The sequence below is a fragment of the Salvelinus fontinalis genome, chromosome 26 (genome assembly GCF_029448725.1).
Source record: "Salvelinus fontinalis isolate EN_2023a chromosome 26, ASM2944872v1, whole genome shotgun sequence".
Classification (NCBI taxonomy): Eukaryota; Metazoa; Chordata; class Actinopteri; order Salmoniformes; family Salmonidae; genus Salvelinus; species Salvelinus fontinalis.
The window spans coordinates 33,893,903-33,921,432 of NC_074690.1; the positions used below are offsets into that span (position 1 = coordinate 33,893,903).

Genomic DNA, 27,530 nt, shown 5'->3' on the forward strand with positions numbered 1-27,530 from the left:
CCCTTTAAGAAACTTTGCACTGCCTACCATGGTCCCCTCCCTTTAAGAAACTTTGCACTGCCTACCATGGTCCCCTCCCTTTAAGAAACTTTGCAGGCACACTTTAGATTAACCATAAACTCAAACCTTAAATTGCCATGTAAAAACTACCCTGAGTTGAGAGAGAAAACTAGAAAAGCAGACAAAGGATATCCGAGGAATTGGGTGAGCCTAACCAAATTGTGCATCATAACCGCCTTACCCTCTGGTAACAATACATCTATTGGGCTTTGTTATTGTGTCCTTTTGTGCCAGGTAGCCTAGTGCCTCTAAGATCGAATCCCGGGGGCTGACAAGGTATAAATCTGTCGTTCTGCCCCTGAACAAAGCAGTTAACCCACTGTTCCTAGGCCTTAATTGAAAATAAGAATTTGTTCTTAACTGACTAGCCTAGTTCAATAAAGGTAATAATAATAATATAACATTTCAAAGAGTCATTTGACAGAGTAAATGATAGTTCTGTCATATGATGATGCATGTTGCAAGGTGACATCCACTGTTTTTGTGTAGTTTGAATAGCGCTAGCTCCCTGTAACGTTGTGTACAGTATGTCCCACTGGGCACACACTGGTTGAATCAACGTTGTTTTCAGGTCATTTTTATGAAATTACGTTGAACCAACGTGGAATAGACGTCCGTGCCCAGTGGGGTGTGTCAGTGCCTCCCCGCGACAACTCTGTTCCCTCCATTAGCACCTAAGCACAAGAACAAACATCGAACATTCTGGCGTCATTGGAGGTTGAGACTCAAAAAACATTCACTCTCGACCCACAACTGGCAGAGTTGAAGTCTCTTCAACAGCTCTGGCAGATTTCAAGTCGAAAATTAATTAGGCAACTTTTAGTTAATTGTTTTAACAGTAGACTATAATTGTATTCAATTTCATTTAAATATTGTCACGTTATCCGTTTACCTTTCCGTCATAGGTTACCTAATCATTGCCGTCATGATTGAGATGACATTAATGTGGACAGCAGCAGCAGAAATGCAAAAACAGGTGTCGCTAATTAGCTTAATTTCTTGACTCGATTCAAATATCGCGCTTGATAACTTCGTTGACACGTGGATCAGTTATTCAAGACCTACCTGAGATAACATCTGGGGGAAGTCTATTATAGCCTAAAGTTTTTCAAACCAACCCACATCTTGGATATGCTCTTTGCGCACCTGTAAATACTGTAACAACCACAGTAGCCTAAATGTAGCCTAGAATAAAATGTTTTTACAGGTATGCCTACACCTGTAAAAAATAATTGATAGCTTTTTTTAAATTTGCTTTGTTCCTTTCTTAGGATTGAAATTGATGGAAATGTACCAACTCGGATATCAAATGAATTACTTATACATCAAAATAAGTTTAACTTTTCTCTGTATTTATGAGTTGAGACCTGCTGGCATAAATAACACACACACACACACACACACACACACACACACACACACACACACACACACACACACACACACACACACACACACACACACACACACACACACACACACACACACACACACACACACACACACGGTCTTGTACAACTAACCTTGTGGGGACACACAATTCAGTCTCATTCAAAATCATATTTTCCCTAACCCCTAACCCTAACCTTGAGCCTAACTCTAACCTTAACCCAAAAACATTAACACTAAACCTAATTCTAACCCTATCTAACACTATTTCTAACGCTAACCCTAAACCCCCTAGAAATAGCATTTGACCTTGTGGGGACCAACAAAAGGTCCCCAGTTGATCCAATTTTTTGGTTTGTTTACTATTCTTCTGGGGACTTCTGGTCCCCACCAGTATAGTTAAACACGTCCACACAACACGCGCGCGCGCACACACACAGACAGTGTTCACTCTCTCTGGTCTGGTCTCGTCCTCTCTTACAGTGATTGATGTTGAAGTTCATTACGACGTGTAGAATATGACCGTTCTAATGGGGATCCATCACTCCACCTTGAGACAACATGGCCCCCTAAAGAGAGATAAATGACTGCTGCTTCCAGTCACAAAACCCCGTTCTCTCCCTTTATTCTCTCTTGACTGCTTAATAAGAACCTTCATTTGAATGTGGCTATCATCAACGCCTATACGGAGAACTGCTGGACTTTGCATATAGGTGAAGCTACATATAATTTCCTATTCATCCATATTAGTATAAATCGTCCACTTATTTAGCCAATATTTTTTCAAGACCTACAATATACAGTATCATTACATTGCAAACTAACCCAGGCCTAGTGTGCAAACATGTATTCAGATTAATGCTGGCTAGATATTACAGGTGTACAATACAGAATTGTAATTTACTTACAAGCTTATTATTCGAAATCAATAACATCTGATTATTAAAGCCTATAAAGTGGCATTGCAATCGAGTTGTTATTTTGATTAAGTAACGTTATGTCTTATAATTTATAAAGCAAAACAAATATTTTGAGATTGATCAGATTATTATAATTGTCATAAATATTGTTGCAATTAGTCTTATGGTATTATGATCAATTATCAATTATAGTATTATTAGGTGTTGTTGTATTTGTTTATTGTTATAGTTAATGTTTTAGTACGCTATTAAAATACATTGTCATGTAATAGCCTAGTGATATTATACTTCATGAATGAGAGGCAAATATATTCTATAGACAGAGAGATCACTGATCATTTTCTGAGAGCAGACATAGACTTTACACAGCACAAATCACCATCTCTAAAACTATAGCTTAACCAGCAATAATAATGCATTTAGATATATACATTTCATATAAATGGATTTATTAAGTCAATATACTTTACAGTATTTCTTTGTTTGGTTATTTATTTTCCTTCACATCTTTTTTTTCCACAAACAGCTGGCGAATACAGTTCCTACAGTGGCCTACCAAAATGAAAACGTTGTAAGATACATGCAACATGTGATAAACAAAACGGTAACAAATACGAGAAGTTTGAAATAGCTTCACCGAATGAGTAAAGCACATGCAGATAATAAACAGAACAATTATAGGCCCTAGCTAGATATAAATATTTTAGAAAACAATTTTTACAATCTCATTTCATAGTGCATGTCTGTGTCACCCGACACATATAATATTTACAAATTAACAAAACAATAAATAAAATATGAGATAGGCCTAATTTGACAAATGAATTAATCTGCGGAGAGAAAACATATTATCCTTAGTTATCCAGTTGATAGGACATGTCTCTTGATGTAAAGTCATCTCGTTGACCACAAAATGTCATCCAGTATTTGTGCTTCATGCATTTAACAACCCATAACTTTGTCAAAATTAGTTTAGGCCAGTATAGTTCATCATGGCCTTGTTTGCTCTATCTGTTGGTGCTGACTCCTCACCGCAAACCTGTTGACGTGCACTGGGATTGGGACCACAATTTTGGGGTTTCTCACGGGCTCTCCAGACCTGTTATTGACGTTGCCAGCTTTTATTCTTTTCCATTTGGCCCTACGATTCTGGAACCAAATCTTGACCTGCACCTCGCTCAATTTAAGTGCGTGTGCTATTTGAGAACGTTCGGTAAGCGAAAGGTACTTTTTACAATGAAATTCCTTCTCAAGTTCAAGTAGCTGCTCGCTTGTAAAAGCTGTTCGTCTCCTCCTGCTCTTTCCCACTGAGCTTCCCGGCGGTAGAGCTTCCTGCGACCCGGGTTTTAGTTTACTCTTTTGGGATAAAGCACCACAGTTGTTCCCATCCGAGACGCTTTCGTTTTCGCTGTCAACGGCAGAGCTGTCCTCTCTATCACTGCAAGCTGTGTCCGCTGATTTGAGGTCCAACTTCTCGTCGTCTGAGCTGTACAGTTTAGTCTCACCTAAAACGTGCAAAAGAAGAAAGAAAACATACATTAGAATCAATTAGTTTGATCCTATACAAGTTTCCCACACACATGTAGGTTAAATTAATGCAAGTAAACATTATAAATACAGAGACCACATATGCCTCTAAAATGAAAATGGCCTGTTTGGAGTTTTATTTCTGCTATATTTTCGTCAAATGAAATGAGTAGGCCTATTACCATTCATAACAACCCTATGAATGAACGTGATATTACACAGCCTACCTATAGGCTAAGTCAAGATTGTTAGTGATTAAGAAATAGAGTAGAAAACAGTGTTTCACTAACTTGAGTTAGGCTAATCTATTCGAGTTATTGCACATTTCAAAATGGTGGTTTGTTATGAAACTATGCGTTTGTGGAGATTTCGTAAACCTCTGGGAATTAGATCAGATCCAACTTCTAATTTGGATGCCGCTCGCGCGTTTTACCCAATAGGTCTCAACTTGCCAACCTAATATGGAAGCGTATGGACAGAACAGGAAAACAGGCAGTGAACTTACCTGGTATAGTTTGAAAAGTTTCCGAGAAGTTGAGTAAATCCGACCCCTTGTCCCTTCCATGGAGATCATCTGAGTGTGGGCTCTCCTGTCTCCTCGTTCCAGGGTCGGCACTTAACCGAGGTCCGGGGAGCTCTTGGGGAGGATAGAAACTATCCGGCGGATCGGAGAAACTTGGCAGTGTTGTGGTGAGAGCCACCATGGACGGCATCCCCTGTCCCAAACTCGCACAGAATGTGTTGGTAAGACGTCCAGCGAAAGATGCCAACGGCGCCAAAGGAGGTATGCCAGATGGTAAATGTGAATGAGATAAAGATTGAGGAATCATTAAGGGTCTGTATGGCATAAACATCGGGTAGCCCGTGTAGAGCAGGTGTCCCGGGCGAGGTTGCGGAGTTCCTATCAAGGAGTCAATCGAAAACGCCGTCCCTTGGCCGCCCGGTCTTTGCATTGCGAAGAAAATTGTGACTATCTTTATCGAAAACTCAGGCGCTCCTTCTTTCCCTCAACAAATAGCCAAACCTTAGATTCGATGGTCGAGTGAAGTTAAATGTCCCTTCGCTTTGATATTATCCGGTGGACTAACCAGCTTCTCTGAAACGTCCTCAAGCTTATTGCGACCTGTCGCTTTCTTGTTTTGTGCCCACTCCCTATACCTCTATTTGTCACACACTGAGACATAAACACACACGCTCTACCCCTCTCCCTTTCCCTCTCCCTTCACATCTCTCTCTCTCTCGCTCTCTCTTTCACTCACACACACACACACACACACACACACACACACACACACACACACACACACACACACACACACACACGCACACGCACACGCACACGCACACGCACGCACACACAGAGAAAGCGAGAGAGAGCTAGAGAGGAATGAAAGGGGGTGTTACCCTGGGGACTCATCCATCTTCCTCAAATTACGCTTCATTTCCTTATTCAGCTTCTGACTTCTTGGTTGCCTTGAGAGGCGATAGTTTCCCAGTGGATACCGAATAGACGGGTCGCCCCCCTCCCCAGTCCTCCACCACCTTTGCCCAGTCCACATTGACTGAAAGCGGTGTGAGAGACTGCTTCAGCCCTTCCCCTTCTATAATCGTTGACCACACCAACCCAATCAGCTATTATTAATTTTGATTGATGATAAGTAATTACTTTGGATTCAAGGTACGACATAAAACAACGGTGCTTTTGTTGAAATGTTAGGACGGATGGCATCGGAGTGGGGAGGGAGGAGAGGCAGATGTTTTTCCTCTCTTGAGAGAGAAAAGCTTTTCAATTCTCCCGGGGTAAAACAATGCGTTTGGCCGTAGAAAAGTGCGGTAACAATTATTCCCTGGAGAGAGATATTCTGTGCAAAATTAGATTCGGATTAAATACATTCATGTAAGGTCAACGGCAATTTTTGAACGAGGCTGCGCAGTTTTGAAAAGTGTCATTTGGAGACATTTAAACTTTATTCGATTCAAAATGCAATATGCTATTCAAGTGTTGGAGGCTATGTCTGTACCATTAAAATAGTGGTCTATGTAAACCATTTACCATGTTTAAAATAGACCTAATTTGAGAATGCATCCTAAACGAATTTCCAATAAAATATAGAATAGTTAGGCTACAATTACGCGTCGTTAAAGCGCGCTTTCAGGGTTTTGGCCACTAATTTTCTATATGCTTATAAGTCTCTATTTAAATCAAAATGTGTAATGAGGAAAAATCACTTTTCTCTTTTCTTTTAAGTGTTGATTTAATCGGAGATAATTTTACCGTTTAAATGTCAATCCGTGATGATGATTAGCCCCTATTGAGTCCTGGGGACGCGCGGGCACTCCAACTGGCCGTCTGATTGCATGAAGACATAAACATATCACCAACCGACTCTGATTAGCAATGGAGGGCCAAGGGATGCTAATTATTCTTATAATTGCAAATGACTCATTCAGCAGCACCTACCTTTGATCTATTGAAACCAGATAGCTTTCCTCTCCCTCGCTCCTCTCTCCCTTTTTTAGAGTGGACTCACTTCTGATTGTATAGTCTACAATCAGAATCTCCCCATACCCTATTGAACAGATATAACACATTTCTCTCGGAAATGTGATACTTTCTGCATTTATATCCATTGGATTTATTATTGGTTTATTTTATGAGTCAGGAATCTAAAGTTTATTGATCAGCTATATTTATTATCAGGCTATTATAATAGTAATAATATTGTTATAGCCTAGTTGCTAGTATATGTCAATAACAACTGGGTGATGGGCTTTCTTTGGAGCTTTAATGTCATGTTTATTCAAGTTCTAACATATTGCTAATATATAATTTATTTCAAAATTGTATTATTTTTCGTTGCAAGTTTACTTTCTTTTGATGTGGCTTATAGCTCCTCGTGCGCTAAGCACATTGAAAAGCGTAGCTAGTTCAAGAGCCACAATGTGGCAGGTTCATTACCCAAGTCAGCATCTTGTCTCCGTGTCACCACCCTCTGTCACGCAGGTCATTCTCCCCAAGCCGGGTGGTTGGTATTTAAAAGGACGCTACTTCTTTCGATCCCATACAATCACACAACTGGACCTCACCACATAATTATCAACTGGAAACGCCTAAGTCACCTAAGTGGTTTTCCAACAACATTTCTGTGATTTAATTCAATCACAAATAATGTAAAACTACTAAGCTACGTTGCATTATATTAAATTAATGTTATTTTATTATTTTTTGTTTGTTATCCATTAAATTGTTGTCAATCCCACTATTTGCTAGATTAAAAAACATCGATCGACCTTGTTGGTAATTTTGAACACAATAGCTTACTGCTTATTCAAGAGTCTATTCATGATTTATGTCCATCACTAACGTGTTGTATTTGACTGAAACTTGTTGTAATATAAGATAACCACAGAGTCTTTGCATAACAGTCTCTCAGATCTATTCTCATGAACTCTTAATAAATGAATTATAAATGAATTGAATCATTTCCAAAATTACTAATCTAATGCCAGTGATATAAAATAGGCTTCTAATTTTTTTGCCTAATTCAAATATTCAGACAAATATTCTGACATAAAGGAAAGGAGTTATAAGCAATAAACATGTATCACATACATTTGTTCATTTAGGATTTATTTAATTTAAAAAGTAGTAGTAATTCTCTACCAAATACTTACTATATATCCATAAAATCATATTGACATTGATCATACATTTATTTAAAAAAATTTGTTTGTCATTTAGCAGACGCTCTTATCCAGAACGATTTACAGTTTGTGCATTCATTTTAAGATAGCTAGGTGGGACAATCTCCATTACATGACAAGGTGCATAGCCAAACAATAGTCTTCTATTTTTCTCTGAAGTCAGATTAATTTGGAAAAAAATCTCAATATCAAAATATGTAAACGATGTCCTTGTACTCCTTCAACGTAAGATTACTTTACGTATGTACATTTCAGTGCCATTGCTAGCACTATTAATAAAAAAGGTTACACGTGACGTTTCTTTAACAAATAAAATAGAAAAAAAAACACAAGGAAGCCAGCCATCCAATAATGTACGTCTCATTTGTCGTCTGAAGACCACAGCACCCCCTTGTGGTGACTCAGATTAACAAGGTTCTGCTGTAACGCAAAATACATTTTAATTGTCAACGAAAATAGTAATACAATTAATACAATCAATTGTAGAGACACCAATTATGTCTAAAACGTGTTTTGTCATATGTTGTTGTAGATAATGGTATCCATTTACTGAACACTACTCACACAGCAATCTCGAGGATAATAGATCCAGGAGTGGTAGTACTTACTGTAGTACCACCATCTGTAGGTCTATGAAGATGATCCTCCTTCTGTGTCACTCTGCAAAAACTCATATTGTCACAGACAGACTGAATTCCTAGTGTTTGTCCTGAGTGTAAATACAATACAGAGCTCTATATTGCTGGGTATTCTAACCATATCATACCATGTATCACCATATATTTAGTGTTTAGGGCTTATATACATCCTGGCTCTATCTCTGACTCAGTGGACATAGTCTCTGAACTCCAGCAGCAGGAAGTTTTTGATGAAGGTGGGCAGGTCTAGCTGTGGCACCACCTTGTGTACGCGCCCGTCTAGGTAGTTCCTGAACTTCCATCGAGCCAGGTGCTGTAGGGAGCGAGGGGTCTGCTGCAGGGAGAAGACGGATTCATAGAACCCCTTGTGTTCCTGGAGGGAGAGATAGACAAAACACTCAGACAGTTAGAGTCATATTATATCAGCATGGAATACCATAGAATCACTATGATTCTAGAAACGTACCTTAAACATCTCAGGTGAAACAGCCTCCACCCAGTCATCTGTGACCTTGAGGCGGTCGTACGCATTCAGAAGAACCTCAATGGTGCGTGGGGAGACACAGCAATACTTTAGCACCTGGAAATACATCAATGTATCATGAATACCACGTTGCTTAAAACTAGAAACCAGATGGGCTCCGTTTGCACAAGCAGTTCAATTCTGATATATTTCTTTCACTAATTGGCCATTAGACCAATCAGATAAGCTTTGAAAAAGATCTGATGTGAAAACATCTGATCTGATTGGTAAGAGGAACAATTAGTGGACAAAAGATCAGAATTTGGCTGCCTGTGTAAACACAGCCATGGTTATGGATACCTGGTCATGTTAAGGAAATAAACAATAGCTTATCATTTTTCTAGCCTATTTTCTAGTCTAAAACCTTACCCTTCCAGGTGCAAATTAAATATTCCCAATGGTATAATTACAATGGGAACAACTGCCTGCATACATTTTTTATATTTTTTAACCAATTCTCATTTTTGTGATCTCCTAAGAAACAAAAAAGAAAAATGTTGGATTTAGGAGGTTGTGACTTATGACTCATCAATAGAATATAAGAAATAAACTAAAGTAATTAAACACTTGGTGAGATGAACAGATTGGTCTACCCTCTGGGGGTTTACTGGAAATTATGCAATTAGTGCTAATTAATCTCCTATTAACATTCCCTAATTAGGAGTCAGGCATTTTGTTCCAGAGCACGTGGTGGGTTCAGTGAATAGTAGCCGACCTGGGTTCAAATACTCTTTGCAATCTTTCAAATACTTTTAAGCGGTTGCTTTAGCCTGCCTTGAGTGCCAGGTGGGCAAGGTTTGCACGGGACTTTTGAATTGGTTCCATCGTTTCAACAGGCAAGCACAATCAAGTATTTCAAATGATATCTAATATTATTCGAACCCGGGTCTGGTTCATTGAGTAGAGGTAGTTTCCGTTTCTCACAGTGAGAACATTATTTCATGTTGAGGAGAGAAAGAAAGAATTCAGTGAACTGTTTTAGTGTTCAGACTTCATCTGTTCCTTCTCAACTGTTCATCCTGTTACAGTTATATCATTGGCTGTCTACATCAACAACAATTAAATGCTGATGTTTTAATTTAATTACACTTTTATGAAACATGAACCAATCTGTTTAACCGCAGGTGATTTCTGCATAAATGTACAGTATACACAATCATGAACACTTGAATGACTGATTGAATGCACAGCAAGATTACACAATACAAAACATATTCAAGATGTATTGCCAGGTTCTTCACATCTTTTTTTTTACTCCTACTCCTAACATTAAACACTATTCCTTCCCTAGTGCCTGTGCTCTTCACTAAATAATATGAATATAATTAATAAGAAAAGATTACAAGGCCCTAAGCAGTTGCTTTTTGCGCTTATAGTAGTGGCCACTTCTGGCTCTTACCTCGGGCAGTGCTCCAGGCCACACCCTGATGGAGCCGTGGTTGAGCAGAGAGCGGACTACCCTCTCTGGCTTGTGCGCCGCCTTGTAGGCCACCACCTTCAGAGGATCACAATGGAAATAAGTTGGAAACCAGTTTTCCTGTTTTATCCTCAATCATGTTAAATGCAGTGTATCTACATGTGTGGTTGAATTGTGTTTTTATATGTCAAAGTCAAAGAAATACAATTTTAAAAAACACCTTGAGGACGTTTTGCATGGGGGCGTTTCCACTGTAACACATGGTGTTGACGCAGGCTCCGTGGGCCAGAAGATGATCCACCACGTCCGGGTTGACGTTCTTACAGGCCATGTGGAGCGGGGACTGTTTGTCCTGGTCCTCTGTGTTGACGTCAGCTCCCGCCGTCAGCAGCAGCTGACATACCTGGAGGATAGGACACACAGAAGGGCTGTACACACTACAGAGCCGAACCAAGGCGAGCCAGACCAAGCTGCACTGAATATTACTAACCCCAAATGACAACATTAAACAAATAACACAACAATTAATTAAGTTACTCACACACCTTGGTGTAGCGTTCCAGATCGTCCTTCTCCTGTGGTTGTGAGCAAGCGGCGTTGAGTGGCGTGAGACCATCGTCATTCCGCTTCTCCAGGGCGGCGCCGTAGTGCAGGTACAGCTCCGTGTGACCCGGAAGCCCGTTCTGTGCCGCCACATGCAACGGCGTGTTATCCTCGTTGAGGCTCCGCCCGTTGATTGCAGCGCCAAACTGGAGCAGGTGTTTGGCGCACCTGTACATCCAGTTACAGAGAAGGGCCATTGGGAAATAGAATTGAAAATGAATGTCATAATCTTAATTTTGATCCCTATTACCTTGACCCAGCTTCCTGTCCAGATCCTGGTTCAACCTTTACCCTGACCCTAGCTTCATGTCCACATCCTGGTTCAACCTTTACCCTGGCCATTACCCTAACCCTAGCTTCATGTCCAGATCCTGGTTCAACCTTTACCCTGGCCATTACCCTAACCCTAGCTTCATGTCTAGATCCTGGTTCAACCTTTACCCTGGCCATTACCCTAACCCTAGCTTCATGTCTAGATCCTGGTTCAACCTTTACCCTGGCCATTACCCTAACCCTAGCTTCATGTCCACATCCTGGTTCAACCTTTACCCTGGCCATTACCCTAACCCTAGCTTCATGTCCAGATCCTGGTTCAACCTTTACCCTGGCCATTACCCTAACCCTAGCTTCATGTCTAGATCCTGGTTCAACCTTTACCCTGGCCATTACCCTAACCCTAGCTTCATGTCCACATCCTGGTTCAACCTTTACCCTGGCCATTACCCTAACCCTAGATTCATGTCCACATCCTGGTTCAACCTTTACCCTGGCCATTACCCTAACCCTAGCTTCATGTCCACATCCTGGTTCAACCTTTACCCTGGCCATTACCCTAACCCTAGCTTCATGTCTAGATCCTGGTTCAACCTTTACCCTGGCCATTACCCTAACCCTAGCTTCATGTCCACATCCTGGTTCAACCCTAGCCCAAGCCTCAACCACAACCCTAATCCTAAACCTATTTTCATGTCCATATGCTGGATTCAACCCTAAACATACCCTGAACCACAACCCTAACCCTAGCTTCATGTCCACCTCCCGGTTAAACCCTAACCCTGAACCACAACCCTAACCCTAGCTTCATGTTCACCTCCCGGTTAAACCCTAACCCTGAACCACAACCCTAACCCTAGCTTCATGTTCACCTCCCGGTTAAACCCTAACCCTGAACCACAACCCTAACCCTAGCTTCATGTTCACCTCCCGGTTAAACCCTAACCCTGAACCACAACCCTAACCCTAGCTTCATGTTCACCTCCCGGTTAAACCCTAACCCTGAACCACAACCCTAACCCTAGCTTCATGTTCACCTCCCGGTTAAACCCTAACCCTGAACCACAACCCTAACCCTAGCTTCATGTTCACCTCCCGGTTAAACCCTAACCCTTAACCACAATCATAACCCTAACCCAGACATGTCTTAGAGCAATAACATTGGTTGGTACAGTACTTACACTAGGGACTCAGGACTGGTGCACAGGTGCAAGGGCATGAGCCCATCTTCACTGAGAGCGTTGGAGTTGGCACCATGGGACAGCAGCAATTTTACACACTGGGGCTGGCCATTCTGGCAGGCCTCATGGAGGGCAGTGGTGCCCCCAGGGGCCAGGTCTACGCTGGCCCCGCGCTGCAGCAGGTGCCTCAGGCATTCAACAAACCCCCGGCCTGCTGTAATGTGGAGTGGGGTTGTCAGCTGCTGCTCATAGCTCAGAGACCACAGTCCTGGAGAAGAAGAACAGGGTCGTGTCCTTAAGGCATGCAACTAAAAACATTTAAAACGTCTTGCAATGCAAAAGAAAAACAAGCATTTGTTATTGGACAAGTCCAGGTAGTCCCTCGCTGTTTTGTTCCTTTTGGTGGCTAATGAACCCCCTGTGAACAGGTTATTACAAACAAAGCCATTGACCTACTCAGGGTTCTATAGTGGTGCCTGAAGTTCTTCCACTCCTCAATGTTGCTAGTGTCATAGATGGCATCGATGAGGTCTTCACACTCAGGTTCGTCCATGATGCTAATAAGGGTCAGGTCATCCCCCACCAAAAGACAGTTCCAGAATTGAAGAACATAACCTGTGGCCTGGGCCGTAGCAATCACATCATTGCGGTAGCGCTTTGGAGGCATTTATGCAATGCAGGTTGAGTCTGCGCTCAAGTGGTAATAAAAGTAACAACTGACTGGTCCGATTTTGTTCGTTTTTTCTTTGTAGCAGTAATGGCGGTTTCTCTCTCCTGAGGTAAATGTTGTGCTGTTCTGAAGCTTGTTTGTCCACAGGGGGCTATTTCGGGGAGGCACGTCGGTAATGGTGTTATGTGATATTTCGGATGGCCCATAAAACCCTGCAGCTACTGCCGGGTGGCGCAGCAGCCAAATTACTTCTGTGTCACATGTAACAAGCTCACTCATGCTCAATCACTTTCATGCTACCAAACCCCTTAGACTGGACAATGGAACTGCTTACAGACAAGAACACACAGTTGCAATGTTTGTGACTGACCACCTAGCCACAAGAGAATAACATTGGACAGGTGTGTGGATGGAAAATCAAGCACATGACTAATACGATGGCTTCCTGCTGGAATGTTTCTGCTGTGAGTGGTGGACTGTATTTATAAATAATGTATATAAATAATAATTTGATACTGCCATGGTTGCTAATCATCGCAGGATTACAAGCAGGGCAAGGGATTTATCCAAAGGTATGATGGTTGGCTTATGGGCTTTTGAAAGTGTCCATCAGGAAAATATATACCATTTGGCATTGGTACAAAAGGGTTTTGTGTTCGTTTCAATGGAGACAAAGAAAACACCTCATCAACAATCACTGTCTCAAGTCTAGAGCTTGGAGACAAAGCAATTATCACCATGATGCCAGTTCCATTACCACTGATTATATACATTAATCTCTGCAATTACCTCAGACATATGTCATAATAGTGACATATAAGTCATCTGTCACGGTGTGTGACATATAACTACAATCGTTAAATGTATTATTTATTTATTTTTGACATATTCTAATACAGTGGTTTCCAAACTGTGGGTTGAGGGTGCCAGTTCAGCCACGCAGACTACCACGCAGACTACCGACCGCGCCCGTTACCACGCCACCTGTCACGCCCACCGCTTAAGCCCCTTTTTGATCCAGAAAAATGTGTTACGAATCATTCCAGAATTATACCGTCCATTTCTTACAACTGGTCACAAGAAGCTCTACTCAAATCTAATGTTTTGAGGAAGACGGTGTTATTCATTTACGTTTGACTTATTCTTTGGTCTGTGAATGTTTTTTCACCGCTTAGCCTTATGGTGGGTCTCGACTCAAAAGACACCTCAATTGGTGAGTCACAAAGCAAAACATTTTGGGAACCCCTTGTTCTAATAAGACCATGTTGCTTACCTTCCCCCCTGGCCACCCAGCGCATGTCCCCTCCCTGGGGCTCGATGATGAGGTTCGACGTGACGCCCCTGGGAAAGAAGCGCTGCACAGCGTCCGCATCCCCAGTATAGATTGCGTTCTGGATGACCAGGTCGTGGCACACAGCTGGGGGTCTAACATAGGTGCAGGACCTCGTAGGTGCAGGGCCTACCCTGTCCCTGGCCTCTTTCTTCAGCATGTAGCCGTTGAGCTGGTGGCTGGCTAGCTGCTTCTTGTACTTGTCTCTCTCCAGCATGTCCTCGTCCCGCTGGAGGGAGCGCAGGGCCATGGGGGTGAAGACGAAACTGCCTCCTCCCGACATGTTGGACGATTGGCTGACTGGTTGGCTTCTCGCTCAGGATAAGAGAACCACGGTGTGTGAGGGTAGTCAAAGATCTGGTTGAAATTGTTCTTTCTATGTGTCTCTCTCGGCCTGTCTCTGTCCCCCTTTCTATGTTTCTGTCTCTTTTTCTGACTGACTCTTTCAGTATTTCTGTCTCTCTCTTTGTCTCTGTGTGTCTGTCTCGTGCCTACTCTCTGCCTCTCAGCCATTCAGTGGCGTTGTTTTGATATCTAATATGAGAGCCTCCCTGCAGCATGAGCAGAAGGGCTATTTTTACCATCACTCACATGGCAACTTTGCCTCCCCTGGTAATCTATAGCCAAAGTGTCAAGCCTGTTGCCCCTGTATTTCGATGTGTCATAAGACAAGCCATAAATTGCCTCAGTATGTTATTGGAAACATCCATGATTTCAGCCACAATATCACATATGATTTTAGAGAAAGTAAAATTGTCTGGTTCTCCTTTTGCAGGGGAAAACTGCTCTGTGATTTGACAGTGGCTGGGATAATACCGCATGCCACAATAACATATAGGGTGAGTGTAACTCACATGAAGGTGAAGTACCTTCCTTCTCACTGGGTCTGGTGAAATCAACCCCATAGAAACAAGCAGGGTCATCTGGTTCATTGTAGAGTAAACTATCCACTGCACTGACAAACAGATACATTTTATAATTTGCTATATATTCTAATGACATAAGTAATATGTATTTGCAACTGACATGCAATAGACATACAGTACCAGTCAAAAGTTTGGACACAGCTACTCATTCAAGTTTTTTTTACTATTTTCTACATTGTAGAAACTATGAAATAACTCATATGGAATCATGTAGTAACCAAAAAAGTGTTAAACAAATCTAAATATATTTGAGATTTGAGATTCTTCAAAATAGCCAGCCTTTGCCGTGATGACAGCTTTGCACACTCTTGGCATTCTCTCAACCAGCTTCATGAAGTAGTCACCTGGAATGCATTTCAATTAACAGTTGTGCCTTGTTAAAGTTAATTTGTGGAATTTCTTTCCTTCTTAATGCATTTGAGCCAATCAGTTATGTTGTGACAAGCTAGGGGTGGTATACAGAAGATAGCCCTATTTGGTAAAAGACCAAGTCCATAGTATGTCAAGAACAGCTCAAATTAGCAAAGACAAACGACTGTCACGCCCTGGCCTTAGTTATCTTTGTTTTCTTTATTATTTTAGTTAGGTCAGGGTGTGACATGGGGGATGTATGTGTTTTGTATTGTCTAGGGGTTTTGTATGTTTATGGGGCAGTGTCTAGTCTAGGTGTATGTCTGTCTATGGTTGCCTAGATTGGTTCTCAATTAGAGACAGCTGTCTATCGTTGTCTCTGATTGGGAACCATATTTAGGCAGCCATATTCATTGGGTAGTTCGTGGGTTATTGTCTATGTCTATGTTGCATGTTAGCACATTGTTTATATAGCTTCACGTTCGTCGGTTTGTTGTTTTGTTTAGTTTGTAAAGTGTTCTTTGTTTCGTGTCATTAAACGAGAAGAATGTATTCTAACCACGCTGCGCTGTGGTCCGATCCTTGCTCCTCCTAAGACGAGGAGGATTACGGCGGTCGTGACAACGACAGTCTATCACTACTTTAAGACATGAAGGTCAGTCAATCTGGAAAATGTCAAGAACTTTGAAAGTTTCTTCAAGTGCAGTCGCAAAAACCATCAAGCGCTCTGATGAATCTGGCTCTCATGAGGACCGCCACAGGAAAGGAAGACCCAGAGTTACCTCTGCTGCAGTTCATTAGAGTTTACGAAAAGAAACACGAGTAATGGACATTAGACCGGTGGAAATCTGTCCCTTGGTCTGATGAGTCCAAATTGGAGATTTTTGGTTCCAACCGCCGTGTCTTTGTGAGATACAGAGTAGGTGAACGGATGATCTCTGCATGTGTGGTTCCCACCGCGAAGCATGGAGAAGGAGGTGTGATGGTTTTAATGGTGCTTTGCTGGTGACACTGTCAGTAATTTATTTAGAATTCAAGGCACACTTAACCAGCAAGGCTACCACAGCATTTGGCAATAATACTAAATGACAGACAGGACAATGTGTATTTTATGATGGTGTTAAGTCAGGTTTCCTCGATATTATGAAAGGAGTCCCACAAGGGTCGATTTTGGGTCCTGTACTTTTTACTGTTTATATAAACAATATTGGTTTCTCTGAAAACAATTGTAAACTTCACTTGTATGTGGGCGATACTGTTGTGTATTCTGTTGCCCCTTCTGTTGTCCAGGCTCTAACTGATCTACATTCTGTCTTCATTGTTTAACAGAAAACCTTTATTGACCTTAAACTATTATTGAATGTCAGTAAAACTAAGTATACACTGATTGTACAAAACATTAAGAACACCTTCCTAATACTGAGTCCCCCCTCCCCATTCTTAATACACACAGGAAACTGTTGAGCGTTGAAAACCCAGCAGCGTTGCAGTTCTTGACACAAACCGGTGCACCTGGCACCTACTACCATACTCTGTCCAAAGGCACTTAAATCTTTTGTCTTGCCCATTCACCCTCTGAATGGCAAACAATGTCTCAATTGTCTCAAGGCTTAAAAATCCTTATTTTACTCTCTCCTCCCCTTCATCTACACTGATTTAACAAGTGACATCAATAAGGGATAAAAATCCTATCACATTTTATTGGTCGCATACACAAGTTTAGCAGATGATATTGTGGGTGTAGCGACATTCTTGTATTCCTAGCTCCAACAGTGCAGTAATATCTAACAATACGCACAAATATAAAACATATATAGAAATATTAGGATGAGCAATGTCGCAATCCGTAGTTTAAATAAATAAATATATATACAGTGCCTTCAGAAAGTATTCAGACCCCTTGACCTTTTCCACATTTGTTACGTTATAGCCTTAATCTAAAATGGATTAAATTTAAACAGTCCCTCTGCAGTCTACACACAATACCCCAAAATGACAAAGCTAAAACAAATGTTTAGAATTTTTTTGGAAAAAAAATACATTAAAAAACAGAAATAACTTATTTACATAAGTATTCAGACCCTTTGCTATGGGATTCAAAATTGAGCTCAGGTGCATCATGTTTCCATTGATCATCCTTGAGATGTTTCTACAACTTGATTGGATTCCACCTGTGGTAAATTCAATTGATTCGACATGATTTGGAAAGGCACAGACCTGTCTATATAAGGTCCCACAGGAATTGTCCGTAGACCTCCGAGACAGGATAGTTTTGAGGTACAGATCTGGGGAAGGGTACCAAAAAAGGTCTGCAGCATTGAAGGTCCCCAAGAAGACAGTGGCCTCCATCATTCTTATATAGAAGAAGTTTGGAAGCAACAAGACTCCCCCGAAGTCTTTTCGGGGGCCAAGTGCCTAGGTCAGGGAGGGGACCAAGAACCCGATGGTCACTCTGATAGAGCTCCAGAGTTCCTCTGTGGCGATGGGAGAACCTTCCAGAAGGACAACCTTCTCTGCAGCACTCCATCAATCAGGCCTTTATGGTAGATTGACAAGACGGAAGCCATTCCTCAGTAAAAGGCACATGACTAAAGACCCTCAGACCATGAAAAACAAGGTTCTCTGGTCTGATGAAACCAAGATGAACCTCTTTAGCCTGAATGCCAGGAGTCACGTCTGGAGGAAACCTGGCACCAGGTGGTGGGGATGTTTTTCAGCGGCAAGGACTGGAGACAATTCAGGATCGAGACAAAGATGAACGGAGCAAAGTACAAAGAGGTCCTTGATGAAAACCTGCTCCAGAGTTCTCAGGACCTCAGACTGGGGCGAAGGTTCACCTTTCAACAGGACAACGACCCTAAAGCACATAGCCAAGACAATGCAGGAGTGGTTTCGGGACAGGTCTCTGAATGACCTTGAGTGTCCCAGCCCGGACTTGAACCCAATCGAACATCTCTGGAGAGACATTAAAATAGCTGTGCAGCGATGCTCCCCATCCAACCTGTCAGAGCTTGAGAGGATCTGCAGAGAAGAATGGGAGAAATTCCCCAAATACAGGTCTGCCAAGCTTGTAGCGTTATAGTCAAGAAGACTCGAGGCTGTAATCGCTGCCAAAGGTGCTTCAACAAAGTACTGAGTAAACAGTCAGAATACTGTTTTTGGTTTGTTATTATGGGGCATTGTGTGTAGATTGATGAGACATTTAAAAAATATATATCTTAGAATAAGGCTGTAACCTAACAAAATGTGAAAAAAGTCAAGGTGCCTGAATTCTTTTTGAAGGCATACTCGGACTCCCGACTGGCACAGCGGTCTAAGGCACTGCATCTCTGTGCTGGAGGCGTGACTACAGACTCTGGTTCAATTCCAGGCTGTATCACAACTGGCTGTGACTGGGAGTCTCATAGTGTGGTGCACAATTGGCCCAGCATCATTCGGGTTAGGATTTGGCCGCCGTAGGATCTCCTTGTAAATAAAAATGTGTTCTTAACTGACTTGCCTCGTTAAATAAATATACAGTATATACAGTTGAAGTCGGAAGTTTACATACACTTACGTTGGAGTCATTAAAACTCGTTTTTCAACCACTCCACAAATTTGTTGTTGACAAACTATGGTTTTTGCAAGTCGGTTTGGACATCTACTTTGTGCACGACACAAGTCATTTTTCCAACGATTGTTCACAGACAGATTATTTCACTTATAATTCACTGTATCACAATTCCAGTCGGTCAGAAGTTAACATACACTAAGTTCACTGTGCCTTTAAACAGCTTTGGAAATGCCAGAAAATTACGTCATGGCTTTAGAAGCTTCTGATAGGCTAATTGACATCATTTGAGTAAATTGGAGGTGTACATGTGGATGTATTTCAAGGCCTACCTTCAAACTTAGTGTCTCTTTTTTTGACATCATGGGAAAATCAAAATAAATCAGCCAAGACTTCAGAAAAAAGATTGCAGACCTCCACAAGTCTGGTTCATCCTTGGGAGCAATTTCCGAACGCCTGAAGGTACCACGTTCATCTGTACAAACAATAGTACGCAGTATACCATGGGACCACGCAGCCGTCATACGGCTCAGGAAGGAGACGCGTTTTGTCTCCTAGAGATGAACGTACTTTGGTGTGAAAAGTGCAAATCAATCCCAGAAAAACAGCAAAGGACCTTGTGAAGATGCTGGAGGAAACAGGTACAAAAGTATCTATATCCACAGGTAAACGAGTCCTATATTGACAACCTGAAAGGCCGCTAAGGAGGGAAGAAGCCACTGCTCCAAAACCGCCATAAAAAAAGCCAGACTACGGTTTGCAACTGCACATGGGGACAAAGATCCTACTGCGTGCAGTTGCAAACCGTAGTCTGGCTTTTTTATGGCGGCTGCGTGGTCCCATGGAATACTTCCGTACTATTGTTTGTACAGATGAAATCTTGACATCTGACATTTCACATTCCTAAAATAAAGTGGTGATCCTAACTGACCTAAGACAGGGAATTTTTACTTTGATTAAATGTCAGGAATTGTGAAAAACTGAGTTTAAATGTATTTGGTATATACTTGTTATATACATTACCAGTCAAAGGTTTGGACACACCTACTCATTCTGTCACACCCTGATCTGTTTCACATGTCTTTTTGATTGTCTCCACCCCCCTCCAGGTGTCGTCCATCTTCCCCATTATCCCCAGTGTATTTATACCTGTATTCTCTGTTTGTCTGTTGCCAGTTCATTTTATTTCGTAAAAGCGTTCCAACGGTTTTCCCTTGCTCCAGTCTTCCTCTAGTTCCTGTTTCCTAGTTTTCCCAATTTTGACCATTCTGCCTGCCCTGAGCCTGCCTGCCGTTCTGCACCTTGTCACACCTTCTGCACCTTGATTACTGACCTCAGCCTGCCCTGACCCTGAGCTTGCCTGAAGTTCTGTACCTTTCGGACTCTGATCTGGATTACTGACTTCTTCCTGCCCTTGACCTGTGGTTTGCCTGCCCCCCTGATTTTGTTATAAACTTTTATTACTTCGAAACTGTCTGCATCTGGGTCTTCTCCTGAGCCTTGACACATTCAAAGGTTTTTCTTTTTTAAATATTTTCTACATTGTAGAATATTAGTGAAGACATCAAAACTATAAAATAACACATATGGAATCAGGTAGTAACCAAAAAAGTGTTATGGACAGTATGTGGAAAGAATATATGGTATATCTGAAGAATACATAGGGTATAATTGTCACGCCCTGATCTGTTTCACATGTCCTTGTGCTTGTCTACACCCCCCTCCAGGTGTCTCCCTTCTTCGCAATTATCCCCTGTGTATTTATACCTGTGTTCTCTGTCTGTTTGTTGCCAGTTCGTCTTGTTTGTTAAAGCTAAGCAGCGTTTTTCCTGTCTGCTCCTATCATTTCCCAGCTTCTCTTTCCTCGTCCTCCTGGATTTCGGATCTCTGCCGGTCCCTGACCCTTAGTCCGCCCGCTGTCCTGTACCTTTGCTTTATCCTGGATTTTCGACCCCTGCCTGCCTTGACCTGTCTTTGCCTGCCCCTGTTGCTACAATAAACATTGTTACTTCGACAATCTGCATCTGGGTCTTACCCTGATTCCTAATAACAATAGTATATGTACAGCAATAGTTGAATAGGATGGCCATCACTAGAATACAGGATATATGAAATGGGTAAAACAATATGTAAACATTATTAAAGTTACCAGTGTTCCATGTCTACGTACATAGGGCAGCAGCCTAACGTACAGGATTGAGTAGCCGGGCGGTACCTGGCTAGTGACAGTGACTAAGTTCAGGGAGGGTACTTGGTGGAGGTCGGCTAGTGATAGCTATTAACAGTCTAATGGACTTGAAATAGAAGCTGTTTTTCAGTCTCTCGTTCCAAGCTTTGATGCGCTGTACTGATCTCGCCCTCTGGATGATAGTGGGGTGAACAGGCCGTGGCTCAGGTGGCTGAGGTCCTTGATCTTCTTGGCCTTCCTGTGACACTGGGTGCTGTAGATGTCCTGGAGGGCAGGCAGGGTATTCCTGGTGATGCGTTGGGCTGACCGTACCACCCTTTGGAGAGCCCTGTGGTTGGGGATCATAGCTTTCACCTGGTCAGTCTATGTCATGGAAAGAACATAACGTTTTGTACATTCAGTGTATGTTGTTTTCTAGAGTGTATAAAAATGACACAAATTCCTTCAGCATATGTACTTTGGATGTTGCCCACATTGATCGTGTCCCTTCTCACAAATATCTGTGCATCGGGATAGAAGACCATGTCTTTTAAAATTATACTGTTAGCTATACTGAAGAAGCACAAAAAGGGGCTTCTTGAATGGAAAATCCTGCTTCCTGCCTCTCGCTTAATGCTAGAAAGTCGATCATTCAATCGACGTACCTACCGGTCCTACACTATGGCGCCACTTCTTTAAAGCCATTAGATGCAGTTTACGATAGCGCACTTCGTTTTATTATGGGCTACATGTTCAGTAAACATCACTGCATTCTTTACCAGCCTGGCACTCTTTGATGTCAAGTAGGTTGATTAATTGCTCTTTTTTCATTTATAACACTCTCTTACAAAAACTCCCACTGTACCTAACATAAATAATAACTTTTAGACGTACGAGTTACCATACCCAGTCATGGCTAACTCTTGAAATCCCTTCAGTCTCCCTAGAGTCAGGTAAATCAGCTTTTAGTTTTTTTGCACCAAATGTATGGAACAAACTTGCTACAGAGTTCCCTACAATGTGCTGGTGCCTCTCGGGCAGTTAAACATTTTGATTGGGGACCTCTATGCTGAGGAATGTGATTGTTTTTCTTGAGTGTGTAATTTTATATATTTGTATTTGGTAAATTGTGTGTATGCAGGACTGCCTTGCGAAAGAGACCCTGGGACTCCTTGTCAAAATAAAGTTAAAATAAAATATACAAATTGAAACATATCCATCCTCCCCAAAGCAAAATTACAAGATAAAAGCACTAACTGGCATAGTTAGTGTAAGGTTTGTTAAAATGAGTCTTTAAGCCCAGTATATTTTTGCTTGGGCCTTAATGGCCATGAACACCCTGTAGCCACATGGCTTCTACATTAACGAACATTAGGCTGAACGAGTGGCCTGGACACCGCTGGTTCACTCAACCCCACGGGTAGTAGTGTTATGATGGTGGAGGGGCGGCACACAATTAAGTTCCTCAAAGTCTCAGTATTACTCACTGGAACAGCTAATCAAATGGCTAGCCGGACTATTTACATTGACACCCCCCCATTTTTACACTGCTACTACTCTCTGTTTATTATCTATGCATAGTCACTTTACCTCTACCTACATGTACATATTACCTCAATTACTTCGACTAACCTGTGCCCCCGCATTGACTCTGTACCGGTACCCCCTGTATATAGCCTTGCTACTGTTATTTTATTAAATATTTTTATTCTTTATTTTCATTTTTTTAACTTCCGTTTATTTTAGTAAACACTTTCTTACCACTTATTTTTCTTAACTGCATTGTTGGTTAGGGGCTTGTAGTAAGCATTTCACTGTAAGGTCTACACCTGTTGTATTCGGCGCATGTGACAAATAAAGTTTGATTTGATTTTTGATTTGACACATTTCCCTTTTGAAGGATAGAACTTAATTTTCCTAGGCTTGAATACACTGTGCCCATCATCCACACGTAGGGATACTTACTGTGCCTTGAGGTTTTGATACTAAAGATGTGTTTATATGAGTGGTGCCTTTGTGGAGTGAAAATCTCAAGATCCTATACATCTACCACAGTACATTTTAAATGATCATTGAATTGTTTTGGCAGCATTAACCCACAGCCTGGGGTGTTTATGATACACTCTCTTTAGTTTGTTTGTTAATCTGTTTATCATATGTCTGTACATAGCCTATAGTGGATTATTGTACTGTCTACAATAGCTTCCTGCTTGTGTGTTCTTAGAGAGAGAAAGACATTTCTGCTAATCTGAATTGCACTAGTACCCGTGGAAGAACTTCTGATTATATTTTGGAGTGCCTTCTTCTCTTTTCCATCAGAAAACATCGACTCACATTCGCCTCTTATCTACATCTTAAAAACTATTCTGGTATTCTGGACTTTGCAAACACACATTACTAGAGAGAGACTGGGAATATTGTTTTCTGCTGCTGGAGTACATCCTTTTAAATGATACCCATAATGAGTTTATAATATGCATCTGGGCTACCTCCTCTCTACTTTGATGTCTTCCAAATGGCCCGGGTGTCATCAGCAAAACATGTAGGCACTTTCCCGCCTCATTGACTCCCAAATGTATTTTAAATATCATTCCTGGTAATGCAATTATTTAAAACGCTGAACTAAACACTTACTAATGGGGAAAAAGACAGTGACTTCGATAAATTCATTTCTCAAATGGTGTGCTTTCTTTTATTTTTTCTCCTTTTTTTTACTGAAGCGGGGATGACAGAAACACATATCTGTGGACATTCTAAAACATATTTGACTTCCTCATTCTCCATTTACCAGCAGCTGTCTGTCTGTATGGGGTTTCTGCATTGTGGTCAACTTCCTCAAACGACAGTTAGCAACTGGACATTGAAAACAGCTAATGAGCTAATGAGTCTGTAGCTCTTCATTTATTCTTCATTAATGCAATTAAGGAATTAGTTCCCTCTGACTACCAGGATCTTAATGCAGTTTTGAGTACTACTAACTATGGAATCATGCATTTATAAAGTGGATTGAATTAAATTAGCTATAGCCCTCCCTTCAGGCACTAAGCTACATTCATAATGGCAAGTACGCAGTACAGTAGTTACAACAAAAAAAGTACTTCAGAATCAGAATGCAGGACTATGTTTAAAGGCCAGTGGTTTGCGGGCAGAGACTACCTTCATTGTGAAACTGTAGCTTATGATGGTGCAGTCAGAAGACCTATTTAGTCATAAGGGGTCACCATGGAAACAGGGCGGGAGACGAGGGGCTAATGGGGCCCTTTAACAAGCTGACACTTCCCCTGTGCACTTTTACTTCCTCATAGAATTCCTGATGTGTCATTCGAGCTTTGGCCTATAAGGCATTTGGAGCGCTATATGACACACTCAGTATGCCTCTGTCTAAGCTCTTCTTTGAGAGGCTATTATGGGCCACAAATGCCTGTCAAGGTCCTCAAAGAAGAGCCTACACCAAGACATGACAGATGCCAGTCCAACCAACCTCAGTCTCCATCGCATCACATTGTTGCTAGAAATATTAGGGAAAACAAAAAGGCATTTATAGACCCTTTGAACTGTTGGTTGATGGAAGCTCTGTACAAGTCTGTGAGGGCATGATTACTTTCTCCCCCCCTATAAACCCCTAAGCCCTAAACTCATGGCCTAGCCTAGGCCCTATAATATATTGTGTCTGTCGTTACGGATTCCAATTGTCTTCCCTATAACGTACTGATCGCCATGCAAATATCCCCTTGCTTCATTATGACAATTGAGAGGTTCATATTTCAACCTAATAGTTCTTCTATAACTTTAACCATCTATCTCAACCTCATTTCATTGCGAGTGCTGTTAATACGCGCTTCCCCGCCAAGTGGAACATTTTCTAATGATGCAGCTCTCTCTCGTACCCAAAACAAGGCAGGCGAGCCCGGTGCTTCTGCATCAGTCACTAATGTATCCATCCATAATGTGTTTATAACACTCTCCCTAAAGGAGACAGCAATGACTACAAAGAGCGAGGAGAGTGAGGAGGCAAAGAGCCGGGCTGGAGTGGGGATCTTATGGGGTTGGTGGGGGGGAGCATGATATACACAGGCAGTCGCACAAATGATGGTCATGATGATAATAATTTACAAAAACACTACTGCCAAGCTATTAATGATGGCATCAGATCACACCCGTGGTAATATGTCCATAGATGTGATGTCATTAGCAACATATCAAGAAGACACATCGGAAATGGATGCCATGAGTGTGATAGGGGGAGGAGAGACTGTCTGGTATACAAGCACATTAACTCTGAATGCTGATTGACTTTCTGGGCTGTTGATAAGGGTAATAGCTACAAGTCTGGGGGTAATAGGTATATGTATGGGGTGATGTAAACATTATCCTAATTGTAAAGACCTCCATCATTTCATTTTCTCCTCATTAGACTTCATTAGTGTTATTACGTAGTAATCAAAGACTATTCAGTGAATTCTTATGATTATAGGCTAGACGTGTATTATTCAATTAGAAAATGTAAGCATGAGGCTGTATCACTTGCATTCTCCTTGGCTTGTCTTCCGCTTTGAATGTCAGCAGCTCAACAAAATATATTTAGCTGGTTTATAACATGACATACTTAACCTATTGATGCATTCTTCTCCTCCAAGGTTCTCAGCTTGATATGTGGAGGAGAGAGGCATGGATTTATTATATTTGTTTAAGATATTGCTTTGACATATGACTAATTGTATAGAAAGCAAGTAAATGAAATTTGATCCAAATCAATTACTGCATTCTAAAATATATCAGGTTAATGGTTTATATTCTACAGGGCCTTTTCATAGGCCGTGTTTACACAGGCAGCCCAATTCTGATTGGGCTCTGAAAAAGATCTGATGTGATTGGTCCAGAGACCAATTAGTGGGAAAAAATATCAGAATTGGGCTGCCTGTTTAAACGCAGCCATAGATTGCCCTCCATATTGGGGAAGGAGTGGGATAGCACACGTTTTGATCCTCACAGTACTGCTTCTCTAGATTATCTCATTTATCTTGGTTCGATCAGCCATCTCTATGGGGAAAATTAATGGGGAAAAAATGTGGGTTTTGGGATGAATGCAGAAAATAAGTTCTGAGGTTAACGAAGGCTTAGGAGATCTTATACATTCTGTTCTATCAAATCAGTCAGTTAACATGACCTTTATGAATGATGAAGCTTTTTATATGCTTTGTGATTTTTTTATTACATAAAATGCTTCAAAACTAGCTGATGAAAATTCTCATAGAAAATGTATAAAATCTCCTAAACCTGTGTTTACCACAGACCTTATTTTCGTCATTTATCCAAAAACACTACAAGAACTCCATACATTTCACCATGGGATTTAGCCAACGAATCACGACGGAGTAAGTGCCTAAGAAAAGACACCATTACTATCGCTCCCTATACTAAATCATTCATATGGTTGTGACATAATTATGACATAAACCACAATTTATATAACATAAAAAAATCGATTGAAGGAAACCTTTTCAAGCAACCATCTACTACTTATACCTTTTTTTACATTAAAAGATTGACATAGCCCATGAATCAGATAGGTGCAGTGATGTAAATTTAGCTACATGACCAAAAGTATGTTGAACAAACTGTTGCCACAGAGTTGGAAGCACAGAATTGTCTAGAATGTCATTGTATGCTGTAGCGGTAACATTTCCCTTCGCTGGAACTAAGGGGCCTAGCCTGAACAATGAAAAACAGCCCCAGACCATTATTCTTGCTCCAACAAACTTTACAGTTGGTACTATGCATTCGGGCAGGTAGCGTTCTCCTGGTATCTCCAAACCCAGATTCGTCCATCAGACTGGCAGACGGAGAAGCGTGATTCATCACTCCAGAGAATGCGTTTCCACTGCTCCAGAGTCCAATGGCGGCAAGCTTTACACCACTCCAGCCAACACTTGGCATTGCGCATGGTGATCTTAGGCTTGTGTGCGGCTGCTCGGCCATGGAAACACATTTCATGAAGATTCCGACAAACAGTTATTGTGCTAAAGTTGCTTCCAGAGGCAGTTTGGAACTCGGTAGTGAGTGTTGCAACTGAGGACAGACGCTTTGTACGCGCTACGCACTTCAGCACTCGTTGGTCCCATTCTGTGAGCTTGTGTGACCTACCACTTCACGGCTCCTAGATGTTTCCACTTCACAATAACAGCACTTACATTTGACAGGGGCCTAAATTTGACAAACGGACTTGTTGGAAAGGTGGCATCCACGTTGAAAGTCACTGAGCTCTTCAGTTAGGCCATTCTACTGTCAATATTTGTCTCC

The 27,530-nt window shown here is 41.5% G+C and overlaps 2 protein-coding genes across 2 annotated transcripts; both read right to left on the minus strand.

Annotated features, from left to right (window-relative positions):
- Positions 1–2,797: 2,797 nt before the first annotated feature.
- On the minus strand, positions 2,798–5,107 carry LOC129824157 (homeobox protein GBX-1-like). The gene is made up of 2 exons (XM_055883571.1): positions 4,402–5,107; positions 2,798–3,874 (listed from the first exon to the last, which is right to left on the minus strand). Exons 1-2 carry the CDS (start codon positions 4,847–4,849, stop codon positions 3,360–3,362), a joined length of 963 nt encoding a protein of 320 aa, XP_055739546.1. The 5' UTR covers positions 4,850–5,107; the 3' UTR covers positions 2,798–3,359.
- A 2,461-nt stretch (positions 5,108–7,568) lies between these two features.
- LOC129824541 (ankyrin repeat and SOCS box protein 10-like) lies at positions 7,569–14,732 on the minus strand. The gene is made up of 7 exons (XM_055884228.1): positions 14,180–14,732; positions 12,237–12,504; positions 10,725–10,950; positions 10,400–10,582; positions 10,162–10,257; positions 8,706–8,819; positions 7,569–8,612 (listed from the first exon to the last, which is right to left on the minus strand). Exons 1-7 carry the CDS (start codon positions 14,517–14,519, stop codon positions 8,427–8,429), a joined length of 1,413 nt encoding a protein of 470 aa, XP_055740203.1. The 5' UTR covers positions 14,520–14,732; the 3' UTR covers positions 7,569–8,426.
- Positions 14,733–27,530: the final 12,798 nt, after the last annotated feature.

Coding starts and splice junctions, on each gene's coding strand:
- LOC129824157 (XM_055883571.1), bottom strand. CDS start 4,849: ATGCAAAGACCGGGCGGCCAAGGGACGGCGTTTTCGATTGACTCCTTG. Junction 3,875..4,401: donor AACTTTTCAAACTATACCAG/GTAAGTTCACTG, acceptor TGCACGTTTTAG/GTGAGACTAAACTGTACAGC.
- LOC129824541 (XM_055884228.1), bottom strand. CDS start 14,519: ATGTCGGGAGGAGGCAGTTTCGTCTTCACCCCCATGGCCCTGCGCTCC. Junction 10,583..10,724: donor ATCTGGAACGCTACACCAAG/GTGTGTGAGTAA, acceptor CCTATCCTCCAG/GTATGTCAGCTGCTGCTGAC. Junction 8,820..10,161: donor GGCCTGGAGCACTGCCCGAG/GTAAGAGCCAGA, acceptor ATGTATTTCCAG/GTGCTAAAGTATTGCTGTGT.